At 43.9% G+C, this 25730-nt stretch overlaps 2 protein-coding genes across 2 annotated transcripts in view; one reads left to right on the forward strand and one right to left on the reverse strand.

Annotated features, from left to right (window-relative positions):
* Positions 1-4006, forward strand: part of SLC4A5 (solute carrier family 4 member 5) — a 106852-nt gene extending 102846 nt beyond the window's left edge. The window contains exon 26 of the mRNA XM_077805628.1: positions 3460-4006. Within this exon, the coding sequence (XP_077661754.1) occupies positions 3460-3625 (166 nt within the window). The 3' untranslated portion in view covers positions 3626-4006. The remainder of the gene's footprint in view (positions 1-3459) is intronic.
* Positions 4007-6667: 2661 nt separating this feature from the next.
* On the reverse strand, positions 6668-22733 carry MTHFD2 (methylenetetrahydrofolate dehydrogenase (NADP+ dependent) 2, methenyltetrahydrofolate cyclohydrolase). Its single transcript, XM_077805772.1, has 8 exons — positions 22569-22733; positions 14832-15016; positions 14221-14343; positions 11929-12081; positions 11730-11837; positions 11152-11244; positions 9377-9502; positions 6668-8710 (listed from the first exon to the last, which is right to left on the reverse strand). The coding sequence occupies exons 1-8, from the start codon at positions 22685-22687 to the stop codon at positions 8571-8573; spliced, it is 1047 nt and encodes a 348-aa protein (XP_077661898.1). The 5' UTR covers positions 22688-22733; the 3' UTR covers positions 6668-8570.
* Between the last annotated feature and the right edge of the window lie 2997 nt (positions 22734-25730).

A 25730-nucleotide genomic window follows, 5' to 3' on the forward strand; every position in this document is an offset into this window, starting at 1 on the left:
AAGTTCAAAAGGCCTGGAGGTCAGGTCAGATCAGATACTGGGCCGAATTATCCAGAGCTCAACAAAATTTGGGCAGGAACTCTTGCTGGAGAGAACTTTCACTTGTGAAAATTCTAGTATCTCCACTTCCCTGTTGGGCCAGAAATACCCCAGGAAGACGCTTTCCCCTCTGGTAGTTTAACAGAGGTGGTCCCAGAATGAATCTAGGGAGCTAATGCTACAAATGCCTGTAGATAGTAGAATAAATACCCGGAGGGATGATTGGATGTGTAAGACTGAGTAGATGGGTAGGCTGTGTGAAAATGCCTAAAAAGGAAACAAGAAAAGTTTTTTAATTTTTTTTTGTTTTATTAAGTACCAGTTTTTTTCCTCCTTCAAATCTGAGTATAAGGTGAAGGTTTCTTCATATTTTCCTTCATCTCTTAGTGCGGTACAGCAGACCAGTCCAGGAGAAATGGAATGGAGTTACAAAAGGGAAAGTTTAGACTGAATACCAGGGAAGAGCTTCCCAGCAGTGAGATATGGAATCTTCTCCAGAGGGTAAAGGGTTGGGAGCCCCTTCACTTGGGCCATTTGTAACAGCGCACTAGGAAATGCCCCATATGCAATAATTGTGCATTGGCATGGGGGACGGACCAGATTGTCATTGGCTTTGATCCTTCCTTTGATGGCAATTTTCAAGATTTGGCTCTAAATCTGTAGAAATCCTGTCCCCAATCCTTCCCTTCCAAAAACTTTAATGCTTCGTGCGGCAACCCTACAGCTGGATTTTGGGAGCTCGTTTTGGGAAGACCATCCCCTTACTTGACTGAATAACTGTGTCCCACTTTGAATTCATTGGATTGTTGAACCTCCAGTTCTCTTGTCTCCTCCTTTCTTACTCCTGCTTCACGTGAAGGTTTTGACCCTGATACTGAAGCCCTTTCACTTCAGAGCACCCTCATCTGCATAATAGCAGCGCTGCCAGCCCCCGGCACTTGAAACAATGAATTGGCTTAAAAAGCATGAGATTTTTTTAAAATAATTTTGGGTTTGTTTTTCTTTCTGCTCTTAAGAGTCTTTAGGTTCATGTTTTCTTGCCTTTCTCCTCAGCCATGAGCACTGGAAACTTCCTCTCTATTTTTAATGAAAGCTGAGCTTCTCACCTCATCACATGATTCCAGGAGCTGGGGCTTTAGGGAAAACATCAGGTATCCAAGACTTGTAATAAAATCATGAGAGTTGGCAACATTGAAATAGAAAGAAATGGGCCTGAGCTGTACCATTCAGGTCCAGATCCGCCAAAGTTCAGATCCTGGGTTTTGGTTGGGCCTACAATAAATATGGTGGGCCAGTCACAGAGTTTGGATCTGGTCTTCCCCAGGATTTTTTTGCCCTGGTGCAGGTGTTGACTGGCTGGGTCACAGGCCAAGATGCTACTCTGCAAGTATTAGATGCAGTGGTCGTGCAAACTGAACAGTGTGATTCTTAGAGTCTCACATTTCTAGCACCTTGAAGCTAGTACACTAGCTCTGTAGTGCATTGGTTAGCTGGCATTCCCAGACATATAGTGAGGGGGTATAGCATGAGTTTCTAGACCTGGTGGTTCATGAGAGATCGTACCATGGAATGTTTACTGATGCCTTGGCCTTTTTTTGTTTGTTTGTTTTGGTCTGATCCATTTACCAGTCAGGCCAGGATGCTTTCAGCCCCACAGACTCTCCTGGCATCTGGAGGTTTGGTTTGGGGTCAGTTCTAGTGCTCTGGTTTGTGTGCATATGTCTGGTTGACATTTGCACTCAGTGAGACACGTTTATCTCCACTTCACATGTGCCCTGTCTAAATGCTGAGGTTTTGTTCACGGTGATGGAATTTCTCCAGCCAATGGGATCTGCATTGTTGATTGATTGTCTAATGCCTACGAAAGCTTAAAGCTTGTTGTTCTTGGGTGGGAGTTTCAAAGGTAGCTCCATGACTTAGGTGCACAAGTCCCATTGACCGTAGCCTCTCTACGGCCTTGTTTAGCCCTCTGTATATTGGAGATACTTGCCTGTCTTTGACGTGTGTTGTGAAAATTCTGGCCTAATTTTCAGAAGTGCCCAGTCATTGTGGAAGCCATCATTTTTGGGTCCCAGCTTGAGACACGCAGGACTTCATTGGCCAAGGGGGCAGATGAGCATTGTTATTCAACTATGAATCAGCTGGTGCCCTATTGTCAGGGCCCTACCAAATTCACGGTCCATTTTGGTCAATTTCACGGTCATAGGATTTTAAAAATTGTAAATTTCATTATTTCAGCTATTTAAATCTGAAATTTCATGGTGGTGTAATTGTAGGGGTCCTGACCCAAAAAGGGACAGAGAGTGTGTGTGTGTGTGTGTGTGTGTGTATATATGTGTGTGTGTGTATATATATATATATATATATATATATATATATATATATATATATATATGGGGGGGTCACAAGGTTTTTGAAGGGGGGGGTTGCAATGCTGCTACCCGTGCTGCTGCTGCTGCCCGAGCTGGGTGGCCAGAGCGTGGCAGCTGCTGGCCAGGAGCCCAGCTCTGAAGGCAGAGCTGCCGCCAGCCACAGCACAGAAGTAAGGATGGCCTGGTATGGTATTGCCAACCTAACTTCTGTCTCCTGCCTTCAGCACTGGGCCATTGGTCAGCAGCTATCGCTGTCTGGCCACCCAGCTCTGAAGGCAGTGCAGAAGTAAGGGTGGCAACACCACGATTCCCCTAAAATAACCTTGCAACTCTCTTTTGGGTCAGGACCCCCAATTTGAGAAACGCTGGTCTCCCCCATGAAAACTGTATAGAATACGGTAAAAGCACACAAGACCAGATTCCATGGTCTGTGATTTGTTTTTCATGGCCATGAATTTGGTAGAGAATCAATAGCCCTTGAAATTCTGATCATATTTAGTTTAACAGCCTTACTATTAGGTGTGTAATCATTTTTGAACAGCTTGCCAACAACATTATCTGTCTCATCATATCCTGTAGCTGTAAGTTCCACAGATTAAAACACATGGGAACAGCATTTCCTTCTTTCTTATTAGATTTCTCTCCTTTTATTCTGCCTCCCAAGCTCAGAAAACATGGAGCAGCTCGGGGGTGTTTTGAAAGATTTGAACATGAAGAATTAATATTCAGGACTCTTCATCTCTTAAAGTACTTTACAAATCTTAACTAGTTCTCTCAAGACCTCTGTGAGTTCGGTATTCTCTATAGGAGAGCTGGGCCCAAGCTGAACAGACTGACAGCTGGATCCAGGTTTCCCCACAAGATCCTCATTATACAGATGGGGAAAATGAGCCATGAAGAACGTGTCCAAAGCTATAGGTAGCCAGCGTCAAAGGTGGGACTAGATCTCAGGACTTCCTTGTGCTGAGCTTTCGTTAGATAAAAGACTATGGCTTTAACCCAGCCTCATGAATTAGTAATCCCTTTTTTGTGCTTTCTTCCGTTCTAGTATTACGCTTCACCTGAAGATTTCCTGCCCATCATCTCCTGCGTTTAACTACTCCCGAAACCCTCTCTGCGCCGTGCCCCAGGTGAAGATAGAGATGGAGTCGGACTATGAAGACAGTGATACAGAAAAGCACCCTCGGGACATGGGCAGCGAGACCACACTGTAGTCCCACACTGCCCTTCCTTTGTGATGATATATAAATAAGAAAATTGGGCATATTTTTCTATGTGACAGACTGAGGAGATCATTGGTCCCCAGGACTCATTTCTCCATTAGCTTTTAGCATAATAAATTAGAACTGCTGTGGAATTCCACCCCGTTCAGTTGGGCCAAGAAACCACCGCCAGCTGCAGAGCAATGCAAGAAATGTGGAAATGGTACTTTAGGACTCTGGTCCCTGCAGTAATAAGGGACCTTAGGCCCCAGGCGGTTGTTGCTATTTCAATGAAGACTCTGAAGATAGCAGGGCCACCTTCCTTCAGCATCTGGACCCTGACAGCACCAGCTGTGGAGAGTCATGCCCTTTCCGGTGCAAGCTTCAACTCCACCATTCTCGTGTAGTCTGTGCCCCTGTTAGCGTTAGTTGGCCCAGGGGGCATTCACAGATAAGATGAGCACCACCTACCCAATGCTTGTGCAGTAATCTGTGACGTTCCGGGGGGGGGCTGCATTTCAGGACTGTAAACTGCAGTTCACTGCATGTTTTATACACCCTATGCAGCAAACAATGCACAAAGTATACAAAACAGGGCTAAGAAAAATTCCCCTTTTGGGAAGTTATGGAATGTTTAGAATCGAGTTTAGAAGTGGAAAACTTCCCTGGCTGCTGCTTAAAAATACAGCCCTTTAAAACAGCTTCTGTCCTGCAGGGAGGGAGGGGTTGTTTTCTATAGGAACTCTGTTACCCAGTGGCATTTGCTCTCTGGGGCCAAGAGCAATTTTAAGGGGTTAGGCTTGCAAAAAAAGCTAAACTCAGTCATTTCCCACACTCATACTAATGCACCCCCCCCCGCCCCCTCCAAGTTATAATTATAGTGTTCTAAGGAGACTTTGTAACTATTTTTAATGGAGAATCTTGTATAAGAGGCTGACACCCACAAGCCAGTCACTGTCCAGGCCAGTCAGACTGAAATAATGGTTCATTGTAACCCACCCACAACCATCAAAGCTGGCCCCACCCATGTCAGCTGATGAAAGTCCCACAGGTAACCATTACAGGGGCAATGGCAATGACCTTCCAGCTTTTACCTTGCAGCATGTTCTACTCCAGCACAGATCTTCCTCAAAAGGACCGTCCATACTCTTGCTCAACCCAGCCACACACAAATAACTGTCTGGAAGGTAAGAAGCACTTATGGGCTGTGAAATGTTTGGTTAATCTCAGGGTTAGAGATGGAAGAGCCCTAACTGATCTAATCAATTCCCTTCCCTTCCAGCAAACAGGAGTGGAGAAATCCACAGCCTGCGATATTTTTATGGTAGATGCCAGAGGCAGCTAGACAATAGAACTTCCTGCGCTGAAAGCACCAGCTCCTGCCACGTGAGCTAGAGGGATTCTCTGTTAGAATAAGTCCTATGACAATTGAGTAGCAACAGCAGTCCTGCTGGAAAGTGACTTACATGCCCTTGTCAGTTAACCTTAATTCCTCATTTAAAAAATGGTTAGAATGAATGTTTGATAGCTGTCAGATTGGATTGCTGGCCTTATCCATCCCCTGTGCTACTGGGAAAGAGGTAGGGATTACAGACAGCTCACTTAACTGTGGGATGAAACCAAAGGACTTGTGTTGAATTGGAATTTCATCCATAACTTGGGTGAAAGGAAACTATCTGCTACTTAGCCTCAACGTAAGTGATAAGTAGATTGGTGACAGCATCTTAGATAACCATCCTCAAATTGTGTCTAGAAGGGGCAGTGATATACATAAGTGTATTTGTGCCAGTTTTAATTAACAGTTTGGTTGATACACTTCCCAGTTTACTGGGCTCAAAAGTTTTCTGCAGCTGCAACTCCACACCAGTCTCATTCTTGGTTAAGTCAGTGACTTAAACATGTTTCCTTTTTCTTAGTTCAGATTATAAGGTGCAGCAGTCCCTTGTGTACTGGTCACAGATAAGAATTTTTGAATTTGTTTTTAAGAGACTGTTCTACTTTTGATTTTCAGTCCCCCATGCTTTCAAAATCATTAAGGGGCAGGAAATTCAGTTCATTTACATTTATGTAAATACAAAATAACCTCAGTCTGTATTTGCACCAGTTTAGTTCACAGCACTTTAGCTTGTATCTTTATACAAACACCTCAACCCTTAAACTTAGGGCATCTTCCTTACTCTCTCTTTTGCCTACCCTTGTTTCCTCTACAATTGCCCCTTCTGTAAACATGGCTCTTGTACATAGCAGGCTTATAGCATCTGGCAGTTTTGCCCTATGGTGAACTGACTTCGAGAGCAAACTCACTCCCATCTGAAACAGATGTCTAAAAGACCTGTTACTGTTTGGAAAGGTTAATGTTTTGTACCTACTCACTCATAGTTGCACTTTTCAGAAAGGAAAGCAACAAAAAAATTGCCTTGAGGGTTTTGTTGAATAAAACTTGATTTTTATTTTTTAGAAAATATCAGCTATCTAAGATTACTGCAGAGAGCCCTCAGTGCTTTGTTATAAATTCCACCTGCTTGCATCTTTACTAGTAGGCTTAAGGTTTTTTAGGATAAAAAAGCCCTGGTTCTGACAAAGTCCACTTTACAGGGGGTTCTGGAATGCTGGTTAAATATTGCAACTGCTTTGAACCTTAGACTGAAACAGATGCTGGTTCTTTGTAAATATTTAAGCAAAAAGAAAACTTGAATTCAGTTTCTTATTTATAGAATTTTCTAGCTTGAGTACCTAACAAGACTGTTTTTGAATGTGAGATTAATAAAACAGTATTACTCCAGTTGACAGTGAAGTGACAGCCACTTAGTTTTTACCTTAACACCTAATAATTATTTGAACTTGGTTCTGTATATTTTCTAGTTTATTTTGTATCAGTCTTGTCTGTGGTAGCTAAAGCATGATAGATTAACCTTTTTAAAAGTAATTAATATTGTAATACGTCCATTCAGTTTCAATGTTCAAAGCAAATTGAAAAGGCTTTGTTGACTCAGCTAAGTGTTCCATGTAGCACAAGAATATATGCTTGACTTTTAAATCAAGGAAGCTATAAAGTACAGTATCAGTTTTAATTAAATCCATGCAGTTTTCAGTGTCTCAGGCTGTTTACACTTTTTTGTATATGCAAAGTGATTTGAAAAGTACCAGACTAGCAGCCTACTTAGCTACTAAATACAGTAGCTATTTTACATTTTATTAACAATCCAATAAATCTCATTAAATTCTCTTCACTTTGTAGCATGTTCATGATGAAACCTGAATTTTACTCTCAGCAAGTTGTTGTATAGGAGGGATGCATTTTCGATAAGACCAGTCTAGTGGAGAAATCCAGGTAACACTTATATGACAACAGGTGTTCTTGGACCTAGCAGCACAGTCATTTGCAGTTAGACAAGCTTTCAGTCCTTAGAGGTACTCCCAGCTCCAGCAGGTAAGGCAGCCAGTGATGTTTCTGCTCACAATGAAGGTCTCTTCCTCTTCAAGATTTGGCAGCAGGAGCCGGTTGTGTTTCAAACTACGTTCCAGGGCACGTATGCGGCTTTGCCTTCAGAAGAAACACGACTTGCTGTCGAGGCAAGTGTCTAGAAAGAAATGTAAATCCAATCTTCTTCATCCTAGTTAATATGAAGCCATATTCCCTTTAGATGGAAAGAAACTTGAAAAGTCCCTTTTGTACTGATAGCATTAAAGAAGCTATTCTACAAATTCTGGTGCAGTTCTCAGCGATAAGCAGTAGAAATGAATTTAAACTACAGTTCACTTCTGCTGCAGCAGCTCCAACTGCAGCTGACAGCTATCACCTTAAAAATCTGAATGCAAAGCAGTCTGCTTCTTTGACAAAAATGGAAGTGAGTTTAGTAATGGCAATTGAGTCTGACTAGTCCAGAATAGACAACCAAACCATTTGGTGTAATGGCTGTCTGACCAGAACCGAAGTGAAGTGATTTAGCTGTGTGGAGAAAAGCTATCCCAGCTCTTTTTAGGCAGTTGGTATACCTGGTCTGGTATTACTTTTAAACTCTCTAGAAGTTATCCAAGGCAACTATATATAGAGCCCAATGCCCTGCAGCACTTTAACTGGCAGGCTATATGATCAAGAATGTTACACACCGCTCCTAATACCAAGCTTTTCAATAATTTTTTTTAATCAAAATTAACCTGGGTTATTCACTAAGTATTTTCATGCCTCACAATGTAGTAGAAAATATTGAAGGCAGAGTCAACAGCCACCTCTGTTCTTTGGCTAAAGAAAACTTGTGCCCAGTACTGAATATTGGTCTAGCTACATACCAATAGCTGGGAGAACTGTTTCAATGCTAAGAGCAAACAGGTTGAAAGGTAATCTTGCTAAGACATCTTCTACCTAGATGTGAACAAGTAGTTAGACTTAAGAGCTTTTCCATTCTAAGTCGTTTCTAAAACCTGGGTAACTTTTTTGTAGAAAAATAACTTGAGCTCAACATGCGATATACTATTTTGCACCCCCTAGTGTCCAACAATGCTAGCAAACAATCCTATAAATGTGGTCAAATGTCAGGACCTATGAAAGCACTTTACTTTGAAGATTATTATTCTTTCACTCTGGAATGATACACAGGATATTAGAAGCTAGCAAGTTGGAAACCCTCCGAAAGACTGAGTACTGTACATTTCTGTATAAGAAGCACTTGCAGCTGATTTTCTCCACCCTGCAAATTTTAGACTTCTCAAAATGTAACTAGTTTAAATATAAAAACCCCACCAACATCACTGGTAATCATTACAAACTAAACAGATGGAGTGACCTAGGTATTTAGATGCTTAAAGCCTTGTATACAATCATTTGTATACTTATGCTTTAAATAAATATCTCATGACTTCAAAGTCTCATTGAATTCACTTCTATACAATAAATAAAAATATTGCATTTCTATCGGCCTGTTTTTGGGAGTTGATTTGGAATGTTATAAGTCCACCATTAAACAGTTAAGGCTTCAAGCTCTTTAGATTTCAGCATTTTCTTTGCCGCAATAATTGTATTCTTCATCAGCATAGCAACTGTCATGGGCCCAACTCCCCCAGGGACCGGAGTGATGTAACTGGCTTTCTTCTTTACCCCTGGAAGGAGAGTTAGAATTGAGAATGGTGCACCACACAGGCTTTCAAAACTTTTGTCCTATTGAGAAGCTGCACTAATAAGTCATAAAAGGCTACACTGAAATGAAAAATGCAAGCATCTTAACTAATGTGTAATTACTGAACTCACATCAGCAGAATAATTCAAAACCAGCAACGATCAAAGTCCCATGCACAGTTCTGTGTAAATTAAGAGGAGTTTAAACAGTCTGAACACGTGCTGTCTCTTGCCTGTCACACGCACCATTAACTACCTAAACCTAACATTACGTAAAACTCTTCAAAAGACAATTTGATTGCATGATCAAAGCAGGTAATTAGGTGTCAATCCTCCATACTATCAGGTTAAGAGAAAGGTTTCTCTGTGCAGCTGTGAAAATGGAGTTAGATCAAGTGACTGAACACTGCAGATGTTCGACATGTCAATTGCCCCATGGTTTAACCATGGCACAGGAAGCACTGTTCCCAAAGTAGTTCTCAAGTAGGGTACAAGATCAGATTCATGATCTGCCCTACAATGTAGGAAAGAGACCTTCTCAATGTCAGTCTAAATCAGTTCAGTCATATAAGTGGGGTTTCCCTGCCCTTCTAAATACTCAAGACATTGAATGCGCTGAAAGTAGTTGATACAAAAAACAGCTTCTGTACCTTCAAAATCCACATCTCCAACTAGTTTGGACTTGGCAGTAACAGGATCCTGCACTCTGTTTATCCCAACATCGATAACAGCTGCTCCTTCTTTAATCATATCAGCCGTGATAAGATTAGGAATACCTGAAATTTAAAAACCAACAACCACTTACACCATGGTGAGTTGACACTGAATAAAACGCACAGCTGTAAAACTAGTCAATAAGCCCACCGCAAAGAGACAGAAAAGCAGATTCTCAAAACTAAAATGTAAGTATGTCCATCCAAGCCATCATGCATTATCATCAAAAGCATTTTATAAACTAGTTATTCTACTCCATTTTATGGATTAATGATCAACAGCTTGATTTGTTTTAAAGTCCATTATATCCAAGTAATTTTCAAGAGAAAAAATGGAAATAGTAGGAAAGTTAAATTTCCCTCAAAAAGAGCTGTCAAGTAGCTTAGAACCAAAATATTTTATTTTTAAAAAATTAATAGAAATTTAGTTCTTGGAAGTGCTTAAGTTTATATAACCAGTATGTTTGCCTTGCATTAGTACAGGCCTGTGCCAAAGTCATCAAGTGAACGTAATGCAAGAACACTATATCAAGGGGAAAAAAGTGAAATTATTGGGAAAATTCTCAGTTTTAGTACAGAAGGCAGTCCCGCAAGAGCATGCAGAGTCCATAGCTATCAGTGCCAGAGATGTGGGTAAATAGCAGCTGATGGGGTGGGGCCATGCTTAACAGGTACTACCAGACATTTAGGATGGCCAGTTAAATTTATGTCACGCAAGTCACGAGTATCCCTAAGAAGAAATAGTTAAGTCTTTAGTGACTGCGATTTGGTTTCAGTAACACTGCCATTAAATGACCTCTACACTGCATTTGTTTTTCCTGATGGCACATTACAGAGCTACATTAAAAATGCATGTCTTAAAATGAACTATTTCACTCCTTGTGTGCTTCCACCTTCAGCCCAATCACCTTTTTCAGTCCCTTCACTATCGTTGTCTTTCTTTACATGATATTCATTCTGTTCTGTGATTCTTTGCTCACTCAACCCTTTCCTCCTCATCCAGTGTCCTCATGGCTCCCAAGCACTCATGCCAAAGTTTTGCTGATGGCCCCATACTTAGAGTGGCCTTCCACCACCTGCATGGTTCCATGGCTAAGCAGAGACCCATTGACGCTCCTCTGCACATGTACTGTTTGTGACTGCACTAGAAAAAGGAGATGAGATGAGCAGGGACACAGGTCCCACAATCTGAGCTATTCCTGGATCTAACCAGATGGCATAAACTACTGCATGATATATCACAGAACATTAGCATTGCAGCTCAACCTGACTCTCCACCATTAACCACTCACTTGCTATAGTAAAATAGGTCCACAGCCTTAAGGGTTTTTCCACTACAATTTTGCAATTTGATTATGTTGCCCTTTCACTCAGATAGTGGGAGCAGGCAAGTCATTTATCAGAGAATGATTGTCCACATTCATTTAAAAATTAACGACCTGGCTTGGCTGCAACAGCTCTGTTACACAGGAGATCAGAAGGGAGTTCCTCATTCCAACAACTCCCTCTGGCTGCTCCTTGCAGCAGCATGGAGTGACTCCGCAAGTGCCATCCAGCCTCACAGAGCACAAACTGCACATGGGACATGGAGGACACCGCACCAAGACCTGATGCTATCCTCAGTACACGGATTCCTATATAAAGCAGCATCAGTACAGGAAGTTTCTCTCTTGTGGGAATCTTGCCTTTAGTGCAGAGTTTAATGGTCTTACCTGCAGCTGCTACCACAATATCAGCCAGAATCGTGTGTTGCTTGAGCTGTTCTTTAGGAGTGTAGCGATGTGATATTGTTACTGTTGCATCACCTGCAAGATTAGTCCTAATGAGCATTTTCTCAGGTTTTGACATGAAAAATTCTAGCTTTTCACTCTGAAGGATCCCCCACTGATTTACAGTCTGCAAAGATCATGAGTTCAGTGTATGGATACAACCATTGCTTTTCCCATATTGTTAAGTGGGCTGTGGATGAGGTCCTCTTACTGAACCACTGATAGAAAGGGGGGAAATCACATCAATAAACTTGTGCCCCATGTATTTACTTAAGGACAATGCAGTTAATGTGTTTACCCTTACAAGTGCCATGAAATCTTTAGCCACAAATTAGCATGGCCTGTAGTACATACCACCACCCTGACTGCAAGGACGAGCAGTGATCCAGTAATCAGGAAACTATTGATCAGTATTACATTCTACAGCACACGGGCTTCTCTACGTCTCCCCTCTTAGTGAACCATTGTGTCTAGCCTGCAAACTCTGACAAGAACACAGCACGATGTGGTGGAGCTGTTACCTCCAGGGCGCTCATGTCTGCCGTCGGTATGCAGCAACATTGCAATGGGCATTCCAACGTTCTTTGATCTGCCAGCCACTACTACATTCTTCCCCAGGGTTGGGATTCCTATGGGATTGGAAAAGAAGTTAAAACTCACTCAACTTTAAACTGCAATGGAGATGAACAGCACTTAAAATGTTGCTCTTATGACCCCTACCAGTTCTCTTGATGATTTCCCACACACCCCAAGGTGTAGCTGGCAGCATTGAATATTGATCCAGACACATGCGCCCCACATTCACCACGTGAAAACCATCAACATCTTTTTCTGGGATCACAGCATTGCAGATCTTTCGCTCATCAATATGCTCTGAAAAAAAGTAAGTGTCAACATTAGGGTGCAGCTAACTCCATTTAATCAGCTGAAGAAAATGTAATTAGCTGAGAATGATCACTTTAGCCTCTATTCTAAAGCATTATGGCAAACTTGAGGCTACCTCATGTAACTCAAATACCAGATATTTACATGTGTAAATATTCCTATTGCAATCTCAAGTGGCTATATTAGCCCTACAGCTATATGAATTTGACAGGCTTTTGATAGTTCCTTGAATACAAGCAAGGAATTAACCATAAGGACTTCAAGTTTACCCCTGTGCATTCAATATTTCTTGCAATGAATGTGAAAATACTCCTTTAAATTTGGAGATGTTATTTTTAGACCACCTAGATTGCAGTTGCGTATACAATGCAGTCCCAACAAGCAGCCACGATGGTCACATAAACACCACCCTATACTGGAAACCTACTGACCGCTATTCCTATCTACACGCCTCCAGCTTTCACCCTGACCACACCACACAATCCATCGTCTACAGCCAAGCTCTGCGATACAACCGCATTTGCTCCAACCCCTCAGACAGAGACAGACACCTACAAGATCTCTATCAAGCATTCTTACAAGTACAATACCCACCTGCAGAAGTAAAGAAACAGATTGATAGAGCCAGAAGAGTTCCCAGAAGTCACCTACTACAGGACAGGCCTAACAAAGAAAATAACAAAACACCACTAGCCGTCACCTTCAGCCCCCAACTAAAACCCCTCCAACGCATTACTAAGGATCTACAACCTATCCTGAAAGATGACCCAACACTCTCACAAATCTTGGGAGACAGGCCAGTCCTTGCCTACAGACAGCCCCCAACCTGAAGCAAATACTCACGAACAACCACATACCACACAACAGAACCACTAACCCAGGAACCTATCCTTGCAACAAAGCCCGTTGCCAACTGTGCCCACATATCTATTCAGGGACACCATCATAGGGCCTAATCACATCAGCCACACTATCAGAGGCTCGTTCACGTGCACATCCACCAATGTGATATATGCCATCATGTGCCAGCAATGCCCCTCTGCCATGTACACTGGTCAAACTGGACAGTCTCTACGTAAAAGAGTAAATGGACACAAATCAGATGTCAAGAATTATAACATTCATAAACCAGTCGGAGAACACTTCAATCTCTCTGGTCACGCGATTACAAACATGAAAGTCGCTATTTTACAACAAAAAAACTTCAAATCCCGACTCCAGCGAGAAACTGCTGAATTGGAATTCATTTGCAAATTGGATACAATTAACTTAGGCTTGAATAGAGACTGGGAGTGGCTTAGTCATTACGCAAGGTAGCCTATTTCCCCTAGTTTTTTCCTACCCCCCCCCCCCCGACGTTCTTGTTAAACCCTGGATTTGCGCTGGAAATGGCCCACCTTGATTATCATACACGTTGTAAGGAAAGTGGTCACTTTGGATAAGCTATTACCAGCAGGAAGGAGAGTGAGTTGGGGGGCGGGGGAGAGAACGGGATGATGACACCGACCTGGATTTGTGCTGGAAATGGCCCAACTTGATTATCATACACATTGTAAGGAGAGTGATCACTTTAGATAAGCTATTACCAGCAGGAGAGTGGGGTGGGAGGAGGTATTTTTTCATGCTTTGTGTGTATATAATAAGATTTTCTACACTTTCCACAGTATGCATCCGATGAAGTGAGCTGTAGCTCACGAAAGCTCATGCTCAAATAAACTGGTTAGTCTCTAAGGTGCCACAAGTCCTTCTTTTTGCTACTACAAAGGAAGTCAAACCAACTTTTCTTCATTGAACAGCATAATGGCAGAATGCCATTTCCTTCGTATGCGTCACACACAAGAGCAACGGAAGTGCAGCATCACAGCAGGTTCAGGGCAGAGCCATACTCTAACTTGATCTCTCACTGCACACAAGACATTTGAAAGTTTTCTAGGTAAAGGTGCAAACACAGTGATCTTGTCTTCACTGGGCGGGGGGGGGGAAGAGGAGAGAGAGAGTTGACTTGAGAGCACTCTGCCATCCATTTAGTAGGTCTTCACTGGACCTGCTAAATTGACACCCACTGCATGGATCTCCCAGTAGCGAAGACAAGCCCAGTAAGAGCTCCTCAAAATTCCACCAACTCACCAGGTAAGGGAAGCTGCACTAATAGGCCATCCACATTGGTGTCATCATTTAGCTTGCTGATCAAATCAAGCAGCTCCTCTTCAGTGATGGAGGCTGGTTTCAGGATTGTTTCACTGCTGATTCCTAGAGTGTCATTTTAAACACCACATTAACGGAGAGGTTCAAATGTAGACTAAGTCCAGAAATGAACATTCTTAATTCATACTGATTTTTGCACTACAGAAATAATCTCTATTGACAAGTTTAAAAGTCTCAATCTTCCATTAACAGATATTACATACCATGGACTTAAATATCTTACATTCAAATAGCAAGATGCAAACCACAATGCTCCTGCTTGATCTATCATACAGATGAAGATGGAGCATTGCATTCAGGACTGTACCTCCATGTCAGATGAAAGCAGGCAGACAGCATTGGAAGATGTGGGGAGTTCACTAGGGCCCCTACTAAGCTAACTAGATAAAAGTCTCCATGGGCAGCAAGCTGAAAATTGCGTATCCTCATCCAGCATATGAGAAGTCCAATTTAAATTAGGGTCTTAAATTAAAGATACTTCTTGTTAAGTGTCCTATTAGTTAGGGCACAAAGACAGGAGTGCAAGAACCTACCTACATCAGCAGCTGCTTTGGTTTTGTTAAGTACATAGGAGTGACTTGCAGGATTTTCTCCAACTAGAACCACACTGAGATGGGGTCTCTTGTTACCAGCTGCTACCCATTGTTCAACTTCATGTCGGGCTTCCTGTCTGATCTGCTGAGCCAGTTTTCTTCCAGAAATTATGACTGCATCATTTCTGAAAAAAATAAGAAAATATGTTATCTGAGCAGGGACCCTTTTTTAAAAATATTCACTCCATATTGAGTTTTCTACCCAAACTTCACCCCCAATGTTTTAGTCAAGAAATTCAGCTAACGTAGGTCATTACAGCAGTTCCTGTTGTACCGAGTTAGACCTATGCACAAATATTATATTCCATACTTCACATTTGTATAAAACCCATTTCAAGTGGCCAATACAAGAATCAATTCTGCTTAGCTAGACATCCTGTTTAATAGCAGCAAAGTTGGAAGATGATAGATTTTTCTGAGGAAAATCAAATGATGCATACTCAAGTCAATAAATTTGAAGACAATTCCTAGGCCAGTTTGTTTTATATTTGCTGACCGTTCATGTAATTTGAGAAAGTTCATGGATTGCTCTCTCCTGGAAAGCCACGCTCCTGTCATGCTTTTGTCCAGTGTACATTTTACATTCTAAATCAGCAATCAAGCAAATAAAACTCATATAGCTAAATAATCCTCTTCCCCTCCCTGAATACAAAGTACATAATTTCACTTTAGCAGAGGTTTTACTATAACTAAAATTCTTTGATACAAAATGTGGGACTTTCAATTTGCTTCACTATAAATGGAATTTCACTACAGCTAAGTTCTACTGGATCATTTTTAACTCTTCAGTTTAACACTTAGATCTTTTAAAGTGGATAATCTGCACAAGCAAAAATCGAAGTCCATATTAATTCCCTGTCAAAAACCACAGCACATTCAGAATAATGTACATAACTATGCAAGTTTATCTTATTTGCCCTTTACTCAGATTTCATATGCCTTTACTAACCACTTTCCACTGAAGTTTATAATGGATAAACTTCAGTGGAAAATGGTTAGTAAAGGAGTATGAATAATATTCATAGTAAAGGAACAGAATAATATCCTAGATACATATTATCTTAGAATTTGTTGCCAACAAGTATTCTTCCGCTTGTTTTTAAATTATCTTAATATGCAAGTACCGTTGCAAAAACTAGTATCAGTGTCATGAGTACAGCTTTAAAAACAGGCTACTGACACTTGATCAATATATGAAATTTTGCTGAAGCAGAGAGAATAAAATACAAGTGTTTATCTTTGACATTTGAGTCATGTTAAAAAAGCCCCTACATACATTCCTGGTCTATATTGGTATCAGGAATACATAACTATTGCCAATGCATTCCAGGAAACTGGATAACCACACAGTAGGGAAAGCTGACAGAAATAGTACTAGCCAAAGGGGTTACACAGCTGCCAATTTACACTAACTGAAAGGCTACACACCAGCTTCCTTTACATCCGAGCTTCAGAAAATGTATTAATATCACAGCTTGAATAAAAAGCACTCACTCTCTTATCAAGAGCAAAACTTACAAAAATATCAGTTTTGTTCCTGCTAGACTATTATGGCCAGCAGCAGAAACAAGGGGTGGTGATAATGAGTTTTTCCACTTAGTGGCAACTATAACTAGGGCCCTACCAGATTCACCTTCATTATGGTCAATTTCACAGCCATGGGATTTGAAAATTGGTGAAGTTCATGTTTTCAGGTCAAGGGTTGTAACTGTGGGGGTCCTGACTGAAAAGGGGATTGTGGAGGGGAGGGTTGCAAACCTGTTGTAGAGGGGTCATGGGATTGCCACCCTAATTTCTGTGCTGCCTTCAGAGCTTAACAGAGTGGGGATGAGAGGGTGCGGAGCTATCTGCAGCCGGAAGAGATACCCAAGAGCAGCCTGGGGTGCTGCCCAGTCCCAGAGCATCCTGCAGCGGAGGGAGGCACCCGGAGGTGGGTCTAGTGTCCCCCTGCCCACCCCCACTCCCCAAAGCAGCTGTGCAGGGGATGGGCAAGTCCCGTCACTCCCCAGCCAGAGCTAGGAGGCCTCTTTGCTGGGGCGCTCCTAGGAACAAAGGGACATCAGATTTCATGGAAAAGGGCTTATTTCACGGTCCGTGACTTATTTTTCATGGCCGTGAAATTGCAAATGACTACCAGGGAAAGTATGATCCACAATACTATGGTCAAATACTGGTCTTCCCCACATCTGGGCAGAAAAGCCACAAAGGAAAAAATGTATCAAGCCTCTTACAAGACAAACTCAAATTCAAGCTTCAGATACTATTTTAAACTAGCTTTAGGCTAAATAATTTTTAACATTGTTTTAGAAGAACCAATTAAATTTGCTATTTTCAAGAACTGCTCCAGGCTGCTTTCCAAAATTATATACCCTACAGCTCTAAATTTAGCAGAGTACTTTACATTCAGAATAGTCCACAAATTTGATTACTAGGGTTACTCTCTTACCATCTAGGAAGGAAAGTCATTGGTCAAATAGATTAGGCTAGCATTGTCAAAAAGGGAGGAAACTAAAAAGATCTCCTAATTTGCATTACTGACTGTCTGATATCATAAGAACGGCCATACTGGGTCATAAAGGTCCATCCAACCCAGTATCCTGTCTGCCCACAGTGGCCAATGCCAGGTTCACTCGCTCTGGGGCATCTAACAGGTAATGGTCAAGTTATCTCTCTCCTGCCATCCATCTCCACCCTCTGACAAACAGAGGCTAGGGACACCATTCCTTACCCATCCTGGCTAATAGCCATTAATGACTTTAACCTCCATGAATTTATCTAGTTCTCTTTTAAACACTCAAACCTTCACCTTTCAACAGAAGTTGTCAAAGTACTTCAAACATGCATTAATACTAACACCCACACATACCAGATATTATACTCCATTTTTCTAGATTGCTGAACAAAGATTTAAGTGACTTTCCTCTCAAGGTCATACTGCAAGTCCTGCCCTCCACTCCCCTTGTTTTAACCAAATGACAATAGTCTCCTTTGAGGGTACAATCCCAGGCCTGGAGCTTTAGCCATGGGTCCCTCTCTCTCATTAGGGCCTCAATGAGAGAAAGTAGGCTATAGGAACAGTCATACAGATTGTGTCTGGTTGAAGGGAGTTCAAGGCAGAAATTGATGCCTACACAAATGTAACCCCCAAGGAGATTACTTAGATTCCTGGGGCTCTGTGTGCTGGTAGATCAGGAAGAGGCACGCTGTCCCTGTTACGGAGGGGGAGCCAGTCTGCTCAGCAACCAACAGAGAGAGAGAGAAACTCTTCCAAGGGAGTTAAGGAGAGGGAGAAGCCATTTTGGAGCAATCTGGACTAGCCAGCCAGGGAAAGGGCAGGAGTGGCTGTGTGGGGAGCTGGTGAGTCCCCCAGGCCTGCGTGCAGGGTTCCCCCTGAAAACTGGCCTCTGGGGACCTGAAAGCAAGATCCCTTAGCTTGAGCCTTTCCAGCTCCAAGGTGACTTCCAGTTTGTTCAGCTTTGTTGGGGAAACTTCCCCCAGCCAAGCTGAGCTAGCCTTCCAGCTCCCTAGGTGAGATCAGTCACCACATGGCCAGCTCTGCTCTGGCTGCTAGTCCAAGGCTGCTGCCTGCCGATAGTATGTGAGCGCTAGGGTGGGAGACTAAAGTTTGGATTTTAGTATAGTTCTGTAATCTGCACCTTGAGCCCTTTTTGGTAAGGGGAAATCCTGGCACCTGCATGAAGCATGAGCAGCAGCCTGACTCCTGCATGAAGAGGACACCTGCCTGCAGTAGCATCAGCCCTCTCCAGTGACTGAGGAGTCCAGAGCCATCTCTGAATAAGAGGGTCATTCACAGTTGTTTGAGAGTGCACTAAGGCTCATTAGCTAGTCAGGGAAATTGTTTGGGAGACCCCTTTCGCCCTGAACTGCATCCTCAAGCCAGGGGGTAAGGATTTGGGGATTTTGTTAACCTGCTGCCTGTTAAATCTGTGGAGGGACTTATCACCATATCCCACTTGAATCTAGTCAGTCACATTGTTCACTGCTGCACAGAAGATATCATGGTCACAAGTCATCAAGGGTGCCTATAAAGTACGTGTACCAACAGGACACTAATTTGACATTTGCTGTATCAGATCACGATAGGAAATTCATAGGTATTACTAGTGGGTACCAGTGACCCTGAGAATAGTTTTACCCTGTTATATTTATCTCCTGTTTAATATAATTACTGTGTTAAATATATTGTATGTGTTTGTGCTATTTCTTGGAAGTCTCCAACTATCTGGCAAATAAGTGAGGGTTACCCTGTGATTAGAATTTTCCCCCCAAGCTGACTTGGTGACCCTGCCAAGAAGGAGCAAGAGGGGTGGAGGCACTGCGAAATAAATTCATTGTGGGAAGAAAAGCGCTGCACCCTGCTGAGTGGGTGGCAGGACCCAGAAGAACACAGGCCTGTCCATCAAAACCCAAAAGGAGATTAGCTCTAAAGGAGGTACCTGAATGGACAGGGGGCACTACACAAAGTAGCTTGGGGTGTGAACGTTTCTGTAGGACAATCTGTACTCTAACACATCTGACGCAGCAGTGTGTTAGTTTGGAGATTTTAAATGTTTCTCCTTAGATTCTTTTGGGGTACAAACCTCATTTAAATAACTGGATTATCCATCTGTCTGGTAAATTTATTGTGAAATTAAGTTATACCTAGCTGACAATCCCAAAAGGTGATCGCCTAAGGAAGTCAGATAGTTTTTTAGGTACTACCAAATGTAACTGAGATTATTCCCTCTAACAGGGAAATGAACCTACTGGCACCATTTCAAATGCTAAATGTTTTAACTGCAGAGCTAAACGCTGATTAATATCACACATACACTAAGTCACATAATGACTTTTAGGAAGTCCAGCAAGCTATCTTTACTATAAACAGAACTAGAAGTTCATAAAAGAATCTAAGTTTCAGTCAAAGCGTCAATGTATCCCTTGCCAGAGTCTACAGGAATGCCAAGGCAAAACCTTGGCAGCAGCTTTTCATTACATAATTCCTTGACTAGACATTAGGCTTGAACAAAAGGGGGAGGGCAGGGTGTAGGAGCAAGAAGAGAGATGACGAGATGTAAGAGGTGCACGGGAGCGCCAGCACCCCAAAATATTTTACCACTGATCTGATTGCAGTTAAATAGGTTGACATCAGTGGAATAATTTTCAAATTCACATTGTAAGACCAGAATGTAGCTCCATATCTATTGGCAGGAGCATTAACCTCTCTCCTCCATGCCCCTCCAAGAGAGTCAAGCGCTGAGATATATCAAAGAGCCTAAGGGTGAAGAAAAGTTGGAATTACTCCTTTAAAAGTCTGAAAAACACAAGTTAGGCACTTTCCATCTTGAGCAAGCCAGAAACAATTTTAATACACTTGAGACAGCACCATCTCACTGGAAGGCAGTTTTGCCCAGTTACAGCACGTAGCCACAATTTTCTGTAGGAGTTCCTGAAAGGGGAGGAGCAACAGAAAGGTCTCAAAGCTAGACTGACGCAAGTACTGTAGCATAATGTATTTCTTGAGTGATAATGGAAACCACAGAAAAAAGATGACAAAAATACATTTTTTGCTACTGGGAAATGATGGAACATTCAGAGCTGGGAAACAGGTAATTTGAGAAGAAAGAAAAGGAGGACTTGTGGCACCTTAGAGACTAACCAATTTATTTGAGCATAAAACTTTCGTGCTTTTTTATGCTCAAATAAATTGGTTAGTCTCTAAGGTGCCACAAGTACTCCTTTTCTTTTTGCGAATACAGACTAACACGGCTGTTACTCTGAAACCTTTGAGAAGAAAAATTTTTGGCTCTTCCCTCACATACCAATAATTTAATTAATACTTAACATATTACTTAAAATATACGATTCATTCACACTTGCAAAATGATACTTTTCTAACACAAGTGATTTTTTGACAACCAAGTTAAGATTTCTCCTCAGGGTGAGAGCAGGTGAGATTTGTATGTCTGGGTGTGTAAATTTTCATGGCTGTACTAATTAATTCTAACAATTCTATAGGGTGGACAATTAAAGCAATATCATGAATTAGGTTGTCAGATTTGCAGACAAATTTGAATTATCTAAAGAGCCTCCCTTTCTGGCAGAATGGTCTTTGGCCTGAAAGGAAAGTGCTTATGACGATTTGTAGGGAGAATTCTCCCCACTCCTTTTAGATTTTTCCTTGGCACTAAATTACTCTTCAGACCCAGAAAATGTATTCTCTCCCCTCCACATATAATTACATTTAACTCAGTTACACCTGTGCCCCCACAGCCACACCAGGAGTGTGGGGAGACCAGAAGGGCAGTGCTTTGCCTAGAGCAAAGTCAGTGTGGGCCCTGGATCTTGAGCATTAGAAGCAGCTATTCCATGCAAGCAGGGAATAGGATTTCATCAGCCTGCAGATCTGCTATCTGCCACTGGGAGTACTCAACCAAAGCAAACTGGCCAACAGAGCAGAAGTTCCCATTCATTTCAGCAATACTGTACTTTACGGGCAACACAAGTGTACAACAGCAAACCCTGGGTTTCAATTTGGGTAAATACAGTCCTGGCCTGACAGAAAGATTCACAATGTTTGGGATTTAACATCGCCCCTCCCATGCATCTAGAATCAGCCTCAGACACAGCTTTCCAGTGTTTGGGGTTTCATCACCACTGTACCCACCATCTGCCCAAGATGGGGGTTGCAATCCTGCATAGTAACTGCATGGTTCAGATTTCTCAGTAGACTTTGCTCCCTGTTGCATTCAGCATCTACCCTGGACAGGGCTTCAGTATTTGTGGTTAGATCCCCAATATAGCCACCATCTGCATGGGATGGGGATGCCCAGTTTGTTTTTTCCCCAGCTGGGTGGCTCTGTGGTCTCTCCATCCTGAGTCAGATTTCCCCCATTGCTTTTTCACTGGAAAATTGTGTCTCATTTCTCAGACACCCGTGAGATCACTCCTCAACCCCAACCCCCATCTTCCCCTCAGCACCCTGGCTGCCCAGTGGCACGTCTCTGGGCTTTGCACTGCCAGTTTCCCATCTAATTCAGAGTCCCCGAGCATATATCGCATGAACCTTAGGCGGGTCCCTCTCTTCACCTCAGTAGGACCCCCCCTCTCCCGCTCCCCCCCCCACAAAGGGACATCTCCCCAACTCCCCCCCAGGGGACCCCCCCCTCCCTCTCCCCCCCCACAAAGGGACATCTCCCCAACTCCCCCCCAGGGGACCCCCCCCCTCTCCCGCTCCCCCCCCCACAAAGGGACATCTCCCCAACTCCCCCCCAGGGGACCCCCCCCTCTCCCGCTCCCCCCCCCCACAAAGGGACATCTCCCCAACTCCCCCCCAGGGGACCCCCCCCTCTCCCGCTCCCCCCCCCACAAAGGGACATCTCCCCAACTCCCCCCCAGGGGACCCCCCCCTCTCCCGCTCCCCCCCCCACAAAGGGACATCTCCCCAACTCCCCCCCAGGGGACCCCCCCCTCTCCCGCTCCCCCCCCCCACAAAGGGACATCTCCCCAACTCCCCCCCAGGGACCCCCCTTCAGAGACACGTCTCCCCCAACTCCACCCTTCCCCCCAGGGGACCCCCTCTCTACCCCTCCCCCACAAAGACGTCTCCCCAACTCCGCCCTCCCCCCAGGGGACCCTCTCGCCCCCCCCCCGTTTCCCAGCCCCCCCCCCCGCTACCTGAGCGCGGTGAGGTGCAGCCGACGGGGGCTCAGGGCACAGCAGCAGCCGCGGGGAGCTCGTCCCGCCCAGCCCAGGGCTCGGAGCAGCAGGCTCGGGGCGAGCGCGGGTACCACCATGGTTCAGCTGAGGCGAGCCCGGCCGCCACACGCGACACGCAGCCGTTGGTTCGCGCGGGGAAGCAGCCAGCTTAACAAACCCCTTATATAGCTTCCCCAGCCCGCCAGACCCACCCCCATCGGCTGGAGCAGCGCCTATCATACTGCGCGGAACAAGCCGGCCCCACGCTGATTGGTGGACGACCGGAGTGACGCAGGCGCTAAGGAAAAACAGGGCCGGAGAGCGGGGAAATAGCGTAACTGGACCACGATTGGTTGCGACAGCGATAACGCAAAGGAAACTGGATAAAGGGATCTGATTGGCGGACACAAGAGAGGGGCAGGATTTAGCAAGGGTCTCGGTTTGTGATTGGGTCAGAAAAAGGGACGTAGTTGGGCCAGGCTGTGATTCGTGAGAAACTGAGCGACGGGGGGAGGACAAAAAGCACGTGTGCTGGTTTTTCATTGGTAAAGCTCGGGAGCGATGGGCGGGGCTTACTGGGCCATAGAGGGGTGTGTCTTGCTCGCTCGCTGGCTGGCTCTTCGCGGGGTGGCTGTCACTGGGTCTGAGGGTTGCGTAAGCCACAGGCGGAAGGAGGATGCATGGATGGCACTGCCCCAGCCATAGGCAGGGCCTGTCTCTGAGCTCAGAGGGGGGTGAATAGGGACCTTCCCCGTCCTGCACCAGGCACTGGAGGCTGGCTCCTGCAGAGAGAGGAGAGCCAGCTAGTGGCCGTGTGCAGCCAAGGCCATGACCACAGCAGAGGGAGCACCTGGACACAACTAATAGCCTCCACCCAGCACAGGGAAAGGAAACATTGAGCAAGGGCAGCAGGACAAACCCCAGCCCTTGTTGTGAAACATCCCCTATAGGGGAATGTCAATCATACCATGCATTTGAAAGATAGGCAGGCAGAGCAGGCCGGAACTTTGCTACCTCAGGCTGGCTTAGATTTTTGTCTGAAAAGAACAAACAACATAGAAATCAATCAATCTATCTAGATCAAAGGTTCAAACACGCCTGCTGAGTTTGAGTGCATCAGTGTTGGACTTGAGACACCTCATCTGAAAAAATCAGTGAACGCTTTTGAAGACATGGCTGCTATTGAGAGAGGATGATGGGCTCAGGGCTGAGTCAAACCACAAACGATTTGAACTTGTGGTTTCCATTCAAGCAGGATTGGAAGCCTTGGTGTTATTACAGTCGCTATGCTTAGACCGCTAAGCAGTCCCTTCTGCGGATAGCTAGGGTCTACAGTTAAACACACACATATATATATGGTTCCCCAGTTTTGCTAAATTGATTAATTCAGTACACTTAATTTAATCTGAAAGAGAGGTAAGCAACAGCTGTTTTTCTTCCAAGGGTGAAGCCTGACAAAGGTGTTGCTACCACTGCTCTCCCACAGTGTGTATGAGCAATTTATTCCTCCATTTACCAGCAGGGATGTTTTTATGCCCTTGCAAAATTACCACTCATGAAATGACATTTTGCTTCCTTTAAATTCTCCCTGCAGTTTCATTTGGCTACAGCAATCTCTTTGACTTCCTGTGCTAACTTGATGAAGTATGCTATTAAATTGCTACATTTCATTCCAGCACAGTACACAGTGGAATGATTCTTTGATATCTTACTTTCCTCCTAGGAATAACAAGAGACTTAATAATTATTTGTATTCTACTAGTGCCTAGTTCCCCTTGCAAAAATTATGTGTGGCACCTGCCATAGCACACTACCCCCAGCAGCTAGTTGAGTGGAATACTGATTCAGTAAAGAGTAGCACCTGTTGAAATTCCTGAAACATCCTGAATATATCTTGGAGTTTTTCTACACAAGTACTTATTTGGTTTGACACCACCTACTTCATGTGAGCTCTCAGGAGCTTTGCACAAGATGGTAAAGATACAGTGTACACGCCTCTGGGTGTATTTTGGTTTTCAATGTACCCAGATTTCAGAGTAGCAGCCATGTTAGTCTGTATTCGCAAAAAGAAAAGGAGGACTTGTGGCACCTTAGAGACTAACCAATTTATTTGAGCATAAGCTTTCGTGAGCTACAGCTCACTTCATTGGATGCATCCTACCCAGAGTTGCCAAGGATACTTCCTTGTTTTGATATTCTTTTTAAGGACACACCTGTAAAGCAGCTCTCCTATGTAACACAGGATTTTATCATTCAAATGTCTGCTTTATGCCTCTGAGATAGGTTCATCAAGAATACAGAAAGAATGAGCAATTAGACCAGGGGCTTCTTAAACCATGAGGGGATAGCTCAGTGGTTTGAGCATTGGCCTGCTAAACCCAGGGTTGTGAGTTCAATCCTTGAGGGGGCCATTTAGGGATCTGGGGCAAAAATTGGGGATTGGTCCTGCTTTGAACAAGGGGTTGGACTATAGATGACTTCCTGAGGTCCCTTCCAACCCTGATATTCTATGATTTCATAATGCAGACTGGATCTTAATACAGTAGAACTTCAGAGTTACGTACACCAAAGTTGTGAACTAACCAGTCAAGCGCACCTCTCATTTGGAACCAGAAGTATGCAGTCAGGCAGCAGCAGAGACAAAAAAGACACAGTTCCTGCAGTTCCTATAAACAATAAGAGAATCTCCCATTATTAGGTGAGGAAGGCAAAAGATGCATAATCGCAGGCAGGGGAGAAGAATAAAATCATCTGATGTCAAACTGGGAACAATTATACCAGTCTGAGCCTGGGCCGCAGCCCCCCAGCCTATAGGTCAAAGCACCTTCCCCTCCCGTGCTATCACCTAGCCCCCACCCTCCCCATATCCCCTTAACCCAAAACACCACTGTGCCAGCACCATAGGCCAAAGCTCCTTGAGTGCAGCCTTGCAGGCTGATGCCCTTCCACGCAGGACCTATGCATTTTCTGTCCTGCTTAGGCCTGTAAAAGCCGTTTGGATGTAGCCCCCCATGCCTGACCCGAAGAGGTAGGTATCTCAGTGGCAGGCTGATGCAGACATGGGACCGAACTGCTGGCGGTATCGGGGTCCCCCCGCCTGAGGGAAGGGAAACCAGAGGCACGCACGGGGCAGAAGAGCGG

Source organism: Eretmochelys imbricata, chromosome 26 (assembly GCF_965152235.1).
Source record: "Eretmochelys imbricata isolate rEreImb1 chromosome 26, rEreImb1.hap1, whole genome shotgun sequence".
NCBI classification, from domain to species: Eukaryota; Metazoa; Chordata; order Testudines; family Cheloniidae; genus Eretmochelys; species Eretmochelys imbricata.